General features: G+C 41.6%; 1 protein-coding gene across 8 annotated transcripts in view; it reads left to right on the top strand.

The window, feature by feature from the left end:
- Window positions 1–12288, top strand: part of PPFIBP1 (PPFIA binding protein 1) — a 173987-nt gene that overhangs the window by 122386 nt on the left and 39313 nt on the right. For all 8 annotated transcript variants that reach the window (XM_032855182.1, XM_032855185.1, XM_032855184.1 and 5 more), the window contains 3 exons: window positions 7613–7699; window positions 8638–8751; window positions 9646–9777. In XM_032855182.1, the coding sequence (XP_032711073.1) occupies window positions 7613–7699; window positions 8638–8751; window positions 9646–9777 (333 nt within the window). The remainder of the gene's footprint in view (window positions 1–7612; window positions 7700–8637; window positions 8752–9645; window positions 9778–12288) is intronic.

Here is a 12288-nt window from a genome sequence, read left to right as displayed (position 1 = left end):
AGCTCTAGCTGTAGCCTTCTAAACACTGACAAGTTTAAGACTCCGAAGTTCCTCTCCTGTGGTTAAAACAAACAAACAAAAACCCAAATCTGTTGAGTATGCCGTATTTGGTCAAGTACCGAGATAGAAGTATTATCCTGTTAATAGAGATATTAATGATGGAGAATTACATGCTTTATCAAGCTCTAAGTTCAAGAGGGCAAACAGAAAAATATGTCAAATTATTTGAGCCAAGCAAGCAGTTTCTGTTTGCTTTAGGTCTAACTCCATGAGTTGCCTAGAACATTCATACTATGCTTTCCCAATAGATGACATTGAGGATCATGACCTTGATCAGGGCATAAAATCCCACAAGTGTCCAGTTACTTAGCAGCTTTAATATGAGGCTTTTCGCAAAATCAGCAGAAATGACAAAAGTGCACTTTTCAGCAAAGTGAGTGGAACTGTGATAATAGAAATCCAAATCTGCATCGTGGCCAATAAAGTGAAGTGTTGCCTCACTGGCTTCTGACCTGATAAGTCACAATACATTTTCATCTTATTCCTACATTTAAAAAATAGGCCCTATTAATTGCAAGTGTATCTTTTAAAAAAGTTTTTAGAGCAATTTTCATAGAAATAAAAATACTCATAACTTCAGACTTGGGGCACATTCTCTCCAGTCCCCGACTCTCCGCCACATGACCCGTTCCAGGCCCACCGTCCCAAGAACCCCCCGCTGCTCTCTGCCCAGCTTTCCTTTTCATGTGTGTCTCCAGGGAATGTTCGTTCCAGCTTTGGCAAACAAGGCTCCTCTGAAGATTGGGTCACAGGGTCACAGATCATCTGAGTTCGGCAGTCTCTCACTGAGACATCCTAGCTCACGTGAAAGCCGCCTTCCCCCCTTCTGGTACCAGGCTTCTGGTAAACTCCCATGGAAAGTGTCCACAGATGCAGGGCAACAAATGGAGCGAGTCAGCAGAATTCTTGGGAGAAGCCAGCGCAGTGTGATAAGTGAGAGATGAGCTTTATCATGAAATCCCCAGCAACTAATGTTTGTGAGGACCGAATGGAAAGAGATGTGTCTGTTCTTTCATGAAAGCGAGTCAGGAAGGGCTAAGGGGCGGGAAAAATAAGGACAGCATTTTTTTCTTGATCTCATGTTCCCCTTCTCTTGCTATATGTGCATCCTGTCACATCGCTGGCTTTCAGGAAATATTGCATAAGTGAACGAAGAGTGGATGGGCACATGAATATCAGAAGCTACTCACATGGGAGCTGGGTCTTAGCTTCTAGGGCTCTTCTCGTTCGTCATTCTGGATCTCAGAGGGCTTTGGACTATCCCTGCAACCGGAATAGTGTAGTCTCAACATGTCCCTTTCTCCCGCCTGCAGAAGCTTCAGGGAACATGGTGGTGGGCATGAAAATGAGGTGAAGAAGGGCCAGAACGTGTCTCCCCTGCTCAAGTAAGGTGTCTGAAAGAACCTTTTAGGGGACACTAAACACATCTGTCAAACTCGGCCCTGGCCACGGAGGCATGGACAGGGAGCTGTGCCTGCATCAGCTGTGTCACGGGCTAGCCACTGGAGCTTGGCCACAGAGACCCAGATACCTCCAGGGACGCTCCCTCAAGATATTTCTAATGAGACCGGCAGATGAAAGCACTTGGCACCTGCTGCTCTTACAGGCATTTGAGATGGAGTTCCATTTTTGCAGTAGGGCATCCTAGAAGTTGGCCTGCTACTGGGATCCTTCTCACCCCCAGAACACTTGTTTCTTGCTCCCATTGGCTATTGAGTGAAGAAGATGTGTTCTGTTTCTGGAAAACAAGCACCGAGAAAAATTACAACCCAGAAATAAAAGCCATATTTCTGATTTTGACCACATCTGCTCTCTTGACTTGGAAAGTACAGGAGGTACTCAGGCTTACCCTGAGCTTTGGGCTTCGATGCACTTTCTGGCGACACTGAATAAACAGGCATCTTTTCTAGGAGAGGGTCACGAGTGGGCTTTTTGGGTGTGATGCTGTGTATGTGAGATGGATTTCTCCCTTTGGATTTCTTTTTGAGCAGACCTGATGAGATTTTGGAAGAAATAGACCGCTTCCTGAAAAGGTTGTCCGTATTGCCTCGGTATCATATTTATTTTTTAGAGTCATAACAGAAATTTCGGAGGAGACAATAAATGGGGTGTTTCAAGATTGATGGAGGCAGACCTGCTAGTACATAGCGTCATCAGCCAATCAGTGGGGACACTCCAGTGGGGATGCTCCAGTGGCTCCCAGTGACAGTGGTGTTGCCCTGAGATCATTATGCACGGCACAAGGTGAGAGCCTCACCGCCCTGATTCCATCACATTTGGTGAGAGGACAGGGGAGCGGAGTATTGCCGCCTGGTGGCTTGACTTCCAGTGCTCTTGACCATCACGTTCATTTATTCTTTGGACAGCAGCGTATGAGATTCCTTCTTGTGCTGTTAGGCCCCGGTGAAATGTGACTGTGGTGTTCGTGGCCTTCCTGTCTTTCTCCGTTTCTCCTCCTACTCCAGTGTCTGGTAGAGAGCAGGCAAACGAATCTTTGCATGCAGCGGTAGAGAGGTAATGCTGGTTAGGGTGCACGAGGCCCTGGTGTGAGAGGGTTCTTTGAGTGGCTGGAGATAAATTTAACCAAAGGAGGTTTAGAGGGCTGCGCCTTCCTTTTTTTTCCTTGATACAGAATTTTGAAAAATGTCATCATGAAATAAAAAACTGGATAGCAGTTTTTAAAACTAATTTAAAAAATAAGTGTATTGAGGGGCGCCTGAATGGCTCAGTGGGTTAAGACTCTGCCTTCGGCTCAGGGTCCTGGGATCAAGCCCCACATTGGGCTCTCTTCAAGTGGGGAGCCTGCTTCCTCCTCTCTCTCTGCCTGCCTCTCTGCCTACTTGTGATCTCTCTCTCTCTGTCAAATAAATAAATAAAATCTTTTAAAAAAATAAGTGTATTGACTTTGGTGGAGACTGTGTATCTGTGTGTGTGTGTGTGTGTGTGTGTGTGTGTTATAGCAGCAGTCCAACTGTTTCTTAACGTTTGTTGTCCTTATAAAATGGAATTGATTTTCTTTTCCGTGTTGTCATTTAGCTACTCAGCACTCTGATTTGGGAATGTTCTATTCAAACGGAGTTGTGTGTTACAACAGAAGTTAAGTGTAATTGTGGCAAATCACTGCTTGCTTGTTGGTTTGGGATTTAGACAGGACAGCAGAGCTCTGGAAAGAAGAACAAAGCAAAATGAAGCTGGGGAGAGAGGGGAGTCAACTGGAGACCAATGCAAACCAACAGAACTAAGAAAATTAAAGGAAAATATAGCACGATGCTTTAAGTAAAAATAACGGGCGAAACGTTCCTGCCTACCTTGAAGTAGTACTCCTTGATGCTGTTGTGTGATGGGTGCTTAAGGTCTCTACTTTCAGGTACAAATGAAATTTTGTATAATAAAACAGTTTTTGAAAGGGAGGCATGGGAGGCAAGATGCTAACATTTATTACATCTTTATACTTGATCATTAAAAGGAAAATAATATAAATAGAAGAGCTTCTATCTAGATGACTGTGGGCGAGGTATATTGTGCCTTTAACATTATATGGAGCATCTGCCGCGTGAATTCAGGCAACTCATATTCCCAGGGGTGGTTGCTGGCTAACTTTTGGATTCTATAATTCTGTAAGGAATAGAGCCGTTTAGACATTTTACCCGTATCGTGCCAGGAAAATCTGGCAAACACCATGAGTTCCTTAATTAAAGTATCACTGTTGCATTCGAGCTGGATCCCTTGCCTTGCTTTTCCCTCCTGAGTGTCCCATACCCTCCTCCACACACACTGTTAGTTGGCTACTGTACTATTGAAATCCCCAAGCCGATGCTGATTTTGACTTAAACTTTCAGTTGCATCGAATGTGGTCAGTATGGGGTTGTATCATGAGTGAAAGTAGGAAGAGTTATTTTGAAGGCATCTCTGGGATTTTGAGTAAAGTAATTTGAGCTGGTGTTCAGTGCTTTGGATGTCCAATCGACTCAAGGAGAGTTGATACTCAATGTGTTTTTAATTCTATGCCCATGATTTTATAAGAATCTTGGGAGAATCAAAAGAAATGTAAGATAGTTTTGCCTTGAGGGACCGTTAAGGAGAATAAGTGACCAACTCTCGTAAGGTCACGAGGAAGCCATCCATGGCAGAATATGGTGAAAAGCTAAGTGGTGAAGGACAAGACAAGACAGAGAAGGGAAACCAGTGTAAGGGGAGAAGAGAGTATGGCATAAGGTAAGAAGGAGGAGGTGAGAACTGGCTAAGAAAAATGGATCTGTAGAGGCAGAGAGGAATGATGGGTGAATATGGTGGTGGACACGCAGCCTTGGAGTAGATGTTGGAGTGGCCAGTGGAAGAAAGTTCACTAGGAGGAAGAAATTGAGAATGGTATGGGTAGAGGTGGTAATTGTAAGTCTCAGGGAAGCAGGACATTAAGGATCCAAAGGTTATGTGGAATAATGAGCTTTGAGCAGGAAGTAAGACTCAATTCCCCCAAGATGGCAGAAGAAAGGGAAGATGTTGGAGGCCATATATACTCTGCTTTGGAGAAGATAAGTATATAAGGGAGTTCATGCAAGATAGTCTCAAGTATAGTCCATTAAAAAGGCTCTGAAAACACCTCCTAAACATGGTAGCAAGAGGGAGTACAGGCTTCAGGTCAACCACGGAGTGAGAAGTGAGAGGGCCAACTTGCAACCAAGTGTTCATTCATCCTGTATTCATCTGATGGTTATTGAACACCTATCACTTGTTATTCATTCCACAGTCATTTGGTTCAAACTCACTGTGTGCCAGATGCAAAGGCAAACCTACTCACAAAGAAGGCAGTTTGTTGGAAGAGGGGAACATATATGTAGCCAAGTCTAACCTCATCTGTTCAGTGTGATGCCTGCCACGATGAGGGTTCATCTGGAATCTCTAACTGGCATATGAGTGAACAGGTAACTCAAGGAACACTTCACAGGCCAAAATACGGCCCATGCCAAAGGAATAGAATTCGAGAGTGCATGCCACATCTGGGGAGGTTTTGAGTGGTCTGGTTGGTAAAGCTTGGGAGTTGGAGGAAAAATAGAGGTGGTAAGGTATTTGCCTAATGGAATTTACCTCTTGCTAGCATTCGTAAGTCAAAGGTAACAGAATTGGTAGAAATATAAATAAATGTGTGAAGAGACTAGACTTTTACCTGCTTGACTAGGTCAACGCACTCCTTTAAAAGTATTTAACTACTCCATTGGTGATTCTTAACTTTGGCTTTGTTTTGCTGTGGTGACCTGTGGTCTTTTAAAAAAAGAACTCCTCAAGCATTGTGAGCTCTCGTAAATATCACTAGTCTTGAGAAGTGTGAGTATCCTCATTGTGAGTCAATTTTTAGTATTTTGATTTTAAGATCGTTTTGTGATACTGATTTTGGAACATCTGATTTCCATTTCAAATGCAGTAGCTTCGTGAAACCCTTCTAGAACTTGCTATAGCAACATTTCTAATCTTTTCATCAGAAGAAATAACAACTTTTGCTTTTTATCCTCAGTGAACAGAAACCTTTTTTTTTTTTCTACCTCATGAAATGTATCTGTTTATAAAAGTACATGGGGTTTTAAAAGCAGATGCCTGCTAACATTCATCATCAGAATGAGGAATTCAAAGCTGTAGAAGGCCAGTCTGAGTACTGCTTCAGATTGAGAACGTGTATCATACATCCTGGCTCTGTTCCAAAAAACTGTCCTTAAGAAATTATATAAATTTCATTTTCATGGTAGTCCCTGGGGTTGGAAGTCTTTCAGGCCACAACTTGTAATTGTATTTGGATACTTCAGTTTACAATATGAACAGAATTATGCAATGGTTATAGGGCAGGTATGTGGTCAAGCTGATGTTAAAAAACTTTATCCACTCTAAATACATGTTGCAGCCTTCCTCAATTAGCTTCTGATTCTTTTGTGGCCTCATGGGAAATGTATCCAGTGCATCTAAGTTTTTAGGAGCAAGATCCTGCAATGTCTTTTTTTGTTAGCATGTGCATGCACGTGTGTGTGTGCGCGCGCGCGCTCAACACATGCCTTTTATTAATCCCAGAATTTATATGGGAAACTGCATTATTTGGAAAGGTAGTATAAGAATACCAGTTAATTCTGGAAAATAATAGATGTCACATCTGCTGTGTCCTTGGGCGATAAGGTTGAGTTTGTGTTTCTCTGGTTTAAACCTGAAGTTATTTGCTTTTTTTTTTTTTTTTTTTTTTTGATGATTTTATTTATTTCAGAGAGAGAAAAAATGAGAGAGAGCATGCACAGGGAGGAGAGGGAGAAGCAGACTCCCTGCTGAGCAGGGAGCCTGATGTAGGACTCCATCCCAGGACTCTGAGATCATGACCTGAGCCGAAGGCAGATGCTTAACTGACTGAGCCAGCCAGGCGCCCCTGAAGTTATTTGCTTTCTTGATTGACCTCTGGATGGCCCTGTCTAACCAATTTGAGCTCCAGTGGCTTTTATTTCTGTTGTAGTTGAATGAGAATCAGGAAATTCTGTTGGGATTACCCGTCATATGATTATGAGCTATTTACATGAGATAACAAGGGACATATCAGATATACTGCTGTATTTCAAAATGATGTTTTTATGTTGTCTGCTCTCCGTGAGCCTTTTTGTGTGTCTCCTTAATGACTTTTATATATGAGACAGCTGAGAAAAAGAAAAATGTGACTCGCTTTCCCAATCGGTGTTTCCTTCGGCATTTACACCATGCGCAGACATGTCCAAATCTGATAAAAATGTGCGGGGCTGGAGGGAGGTGAAGAAAGTGAGCACGAGTCTAAGCAGAGCCCCAGGCCAGTGCTGTGGTTGCAGGATGATACCTGTTTCCAGGCTCTGCAGGAGCTCGGCATAACATAATAGACTTGAGCAAAGTCACGAAGAGTGAAGTCAGGATGGGAGCTAATAAAGTTCCTGATAAGGTGTGGATGGGGACGGCTGGGGGAAGTCGTTGTGGACTGCTTCCTAAGCTTTCAGTGGAAGGAAGAAAGGCTTCAAAGCTTAAGGGAAGGCTTGCCCTGAGATTTGGTCCTGAGTAGCAGGGAGGAAGCTGATGTGAGCTGCCCCCACAGCCTCCTCTGTAAAGACAGGCATTTGCAGTTCTGGGTTTGCAACTTGGGAGGAGAGGGGAGGCACGTAAAGGCAGCCCAGGACATTCTCAGTGCCCCCACCCAGAATTAGTAGCACAGATCATTCAGGTGGCATAAGGAATTTCTGCCTGACCACACACTCGCAAAACTTTGCATGACCCAGCTGTGCGTCCCTGCGAGCGACTGTTAGTAACCACTGTTCCTTTTAGGTCATGATTTTTCTGCTTGATGGGAACTTGTCTGGTTTGGTGATAACATGCCTACCATGCCCGTTTTACCTATTTTGAGGCAAATGGACCAAGTTTTAGTCTCGTGTTTTCTACCAGTGGCGGCAGAAGCTGGCTGAATTCTATTCAGGTTCCTTGGATTAAGAATGTATGCCATTTTATTTGTCCACAGTCGTTTCAGTTTTAAAGAGAGTCAAGCCTTACACACACTCCTTCATCTTTTCAGACAAATGGACACCTGCCCGGAAATGGAGAGGTGTATCAAGAAAGACTAGCACGTTTAGAAAATGATAAAGAATCTCTTGTTCTTCAGGCAAGTGATTTTTAACAATGCTATTCTTCCTCCACAACATATTTACAAAGACCATTTTAAATTGGGATGGCATATTCAGATACTTGGGAGCTGGATTGCTGATAGAAATAAGTGCTGATAGAAGTAAGTGTGTACACACAATAGGGAGTGGTGAGGACTGTGGCAGCACAAAGGTGTGCCTCCCCAGTCTAGAGTGAGCAGCCTCGGCCCCTCTGATGACAGCCACAGTGTCATCTAAGCTGACTTTCTGATCTGATCTGTCATCTTAGTTGATCTGGTGTTTTTAATTTACAGCATAAATTGCAATTTTGTACCACAGATTTTCATAAATCTGAATGTTTTTGAATCTGAATCTATTTAATTTTCAATTTTAAAAATGATCCCGTGAGCTGAACAGAAGTGAGTAGTGGAGTCTGGTTTAGTGGCTAAATTTGAGTTTTCTTCTTCTTAATGTTTTAAATGCACGACAAACATTTTTATTTTGATATTTTGAGCTAAGTAAATTGCAGTGTATTTACGGGATTGGTGATCATGGGGAAAAACTCACATGTAGTCCTTGACAGCTTCTCTTTCAAACATAACTCCATTTCCTCTCTTAATCTCTAATACTACCTCCCACTCCCATTCCAACCTCCCCAAAATGATGATCTATGCACATACCCTCTCGTATAAAATGGTTGAAATGATGTTAACCTATAACTACAAGGTATTGCATATCCCCAATCAGCCCTAACCTCCTTAAAAATTGGGAGTCCGCAGGTCAAGAAGCATCACTTAAATAGGATTGTAAAGGACTGCTGTCTTATTGACAGTTTTTTTTTTCCTTACAACAAATGGGTAGTGACATCATTCCAGTTTTTGTTCTATTTAGAGAAATAAAGTTTGCAGTGGGACCCAAATCCTTCCTAATCTATTGCAGTATTTTGCTCTAAATACAGGTAAGTGTGTTAACAGACCAGGTGGAGGCTCAGGGGGAGAAGATTCGAGATTTGGAATTTTGTCTTGAAGAGCACCGGGAGAAGCTGAACGCCACAGAGGAAATGCTGCAGCAGGTATGTTCAGAAGCCTTCACTGAGGTGGGGTTTTCTTGCTCACCTGTTTGAAGTTCTGCACTTGTATGTTGTGTCCCTTCAGATGCAGCATTGAAGTTCATGATTCACCAAGACTGGCATATTTTAAGCAAAAACCTAGGGTAACAGAGTCTCAAAACACATGCATACAATAGAAAATACAATTAGAATCTGGAATAAAATATTGATAGGATTATAGGTAGTTTTAATGTTCTTTAAATTTGCATATGGTTTCCTAACCCCCAGAGATGAGCATATATTTTATGGTTAAGAAAAAAGATACGTACCGTATGTGACTTTTACTGGGGAAAAAAAAACAAACCCAAACTTGTAATACACACACACACACACACAGTGCTCTTAGACGAGAGCACCTATAATATAGCGGGTAGGGTACGTACTGGAGGGAGACTGTTTCAGTTTGAGTCCTTGCTCTGCCACATCCTTGCTGTATGACCTTTGGCAGGTTTTCAGCCTCTCTGTTCCTCACCTTCCTCATTTGTTGAACAAGGATAATTCATGAGTTATCTTTAGTAGGAGTTTCTACTTTAGAAGGTTGTTTTGAGGATCGAACCACATCAGAACAGTGCCTGACGCAGAGCGACCCTGTCAGCATCAGTGTTCTCATCAGGCTTTGACGCATTTAAGATTTCTGCGTATTAGAGCATGTACGTCTCCCCAGGAAGCCAGCGCACACTTAGTTCTGCTCAATGAAGCTTCACAGAAGCAGATAATTTTTTCAAATTTTATCTGTTTAGTGATTAATCTTTACCACATTCCCGACTTGATAGTTACTGCTTTGCAGGGGTAAGACACAATCATATGTGGTGATTTGTAATAAAACAAGTTTTGAGTGTATCTCTTAAATTCCAATAGGAGCTTCTGAGTAGGACATCCTTAGAAACTCAGAAGTTGGATCTGATGGCTGAAATATCTAACTTGAAGCTTAAACTGACCGCTGTGGAGAAGGATAGATTGGATTATGAAGATAGGTTCAGAGACACGGAGGTAAGTGATACCCTCCCCCTTACATACATATGCATGTGTATATGTCATACACATATTTCCAGAGCAAGTTGAAATTCCTTGTAGGCATGAGGGGGAGGTAGTTAATTACTACATGCTCTCGTTCATCTGTGCTCCTTTTTAGGAATAATCTTTAATTACATTGGCTTTTTTACATTGACTTTTTAATCACTAAATGCTCATGGCAATATTTATTGTGAGACTTTTTGTTGTTGTTCATAACCTTTTTTTAAATTGTGAGACTTTTGATATGAAATTTTAATCCTTTCATTAGTCTTTAAAAAGAACTTTTCACTTTGTGACATTTGGAGCTTCTCTCTGTTCGTCTGCCTGTCTGTCCTCCTGTCCATCCATAGTGGTTTTCTTCATTATGGAAATAATGGGTTTAAGTGTATCACTTTACTAATAGCCATTTTTAAGTTGTACTGATTATTTTCTATATAATAAGTAAGTTTGAAAATACGTACAGAGAACATGCTTTTATTATATAATCATAAAGTCAGATTTTTAGAGTTTATTTAGTTTGGCCTTCTACTTTTGGTCTCTTCCACACATAAATCATACCAATTAAATAAAGCTCGCTATACTTTTGTGAAATTTGGGATAGATTCTACAACTTGAAGTACCCATTTTTGTGGTTAAACATGTTTTGTTCTTTGGACTGTTTTATTGTTAATCTGGGTCTTTTATTTGCTTATTATTTGTTGCTGGGAAAAGAGATAATATCCGTTTGAAATCTGTTTATTTGGAAAAAATTTGAAGATCTGCAGGACTCCCTTATCTCCCAAGGACATCTCTTCCTTTCTCTCTCTCTTGTTTCCTCGGTTGGAGTATGCAAAGTTGTCATACTGCATTAGAAACTGGGTCCCAAGAAGCGGAGAGGAGAGCTCATTTAAGTATTCTTCCCCCTCTGTTTTCTTTGCACACGTTTCTTTGAAGCCAACTCTATACCATCATGATAACGGGGTACCTTAGGTATGTTACCCACTGTGGGCAAGTCCCGCATAGACTGGCTTTAGTGAGATGTACTCCATTGCTATTTTCCAAATTAAATTTTCTGCCAAAATGGAACTGTAATGGAAAGTCTTGGTGTATGTGTTACTTCCTCAACAGCAAAAGAAAATCCCCAACTTAGTTCACGTTTAATCTTCTAAAGTTCTTTGTCAGTAACCTATATGAGCATGTTCCTCACTTGATTGAGGCTGGGGCTCTTAGAACAGAACTGAGAAAGTCACCCAGTTTCTCTAAAATTGTCCCTTTTGTGCTTTCTTGAAAAAATCCGTTTGGATATTTTCCTCTATTTCCTCTCTGTCGTTCCCTGACTCCGCACTTGCTGCATAACATGACAGAGTTCAGTCAACAGATGGACAGTGTGCCATAGAGGTTACTGTGGTGCAGGGAAAGAAGTTGCAGTGTTCTGGTCAAGAGTTGGCCCTTTCCCTTGTGTCCATAAAGTTGAGGGGGAGTCAACCTGCATGACTGGTTAATTTGGATCTGGGATGTTAACCAAGCGTTGGGACTAAATAGAAGTGGATGTGTTAGGATTTTTTTGTAAGACTCCAGAGCAATAGTCACATCTCTTGAGTTTGTCTGCATTTTTTAAAAAAAGATTTTATTTAGCTGAGAGAAAAAGAGCGCGTGAGCAGGAGGAGGGGCAGGGGGAGAAGGTGAGGAAGAATCTCAAGAGACTCTGTGCTGAGCGAGGAGCCTGTCGTGGGGCTCGATTCCATAACCCTGAGCTGAAGATCAAGTCAGAGATGTAAGCGACTGAGCCACCCGGGTGCCCAGTCTGCATTTTTTTAATAAAACTTTTTTTTCCTGGTGCTTCCTTCCTTCATTCATGCATTTTCAATCATAATCAAAGTGATCCTGTCATCAAACTTTCTGTAAACTCAGTCCTTGATAATTTTCTAATATTTTCAACACTATTGGTAAAATACCACATGCATATCTAGAGATTATAAACTATAATCTGATCAACCTCGTTACATATGACAATAAATAAAATAGTCCTCAAAATTAAAACCGAATTGAATATGCTCTTTCCTATTATTGTTCCCTTAATAAAATGTTTGGGGGGCCCCTGGCTGGCTCAGTCAGTAGAGCGTGCAACTCTTGATTTCAGGGTCATGAGTTCAAGCCCCAAATTGGGTTGGAGCCTCCTTTAAAAACAAACAACAAAAGTTTCCCTGGCTGTTTTATGAATCCAAAATTCCTTAACTTTGTCTTAGAATTTTAGATTATTTGGAGATTAATTTCTAAGAAAATATTGGAGTGGGGAAGAAATATAAGCACTTCTGAAAGATTAGGGGTAAAAGTCTTGAAATCCTGGAATTTTGAAGACTTGCCTGGAATGGCTGATAGGAGATGCTTAACACTATTCAACAGTGCCCCCTTCTGGTAAGAGTACAAATGCCAGAAATTGCGTTTCTGTGGAGCCTGAAGAGTTACTTGGAGAGGGAAAAGGGACTAGTAACTGGGATTTTCTTTTCA

This window comes from Lontra canadensis, unplaced genomic scaffold, assembly GCF_010015895.1.
Source record: "Lontra canadensis isolate GAN:19392208 unplaced genomic scaffold, GSC_riverotter_1.0 scaffold9, whole genome shotgun sequence".
Taxonomy (NCBI): Eukaryota; Metazoa; Chordata; class Mammalia; order Carnivora; family Mustelidae; genus Lontra; species Lontra canadensis.
Note: the sequence above shows the minus strand (reverse complement) of the source record. Positions and strands in the feature narration are given on the sequence as shown.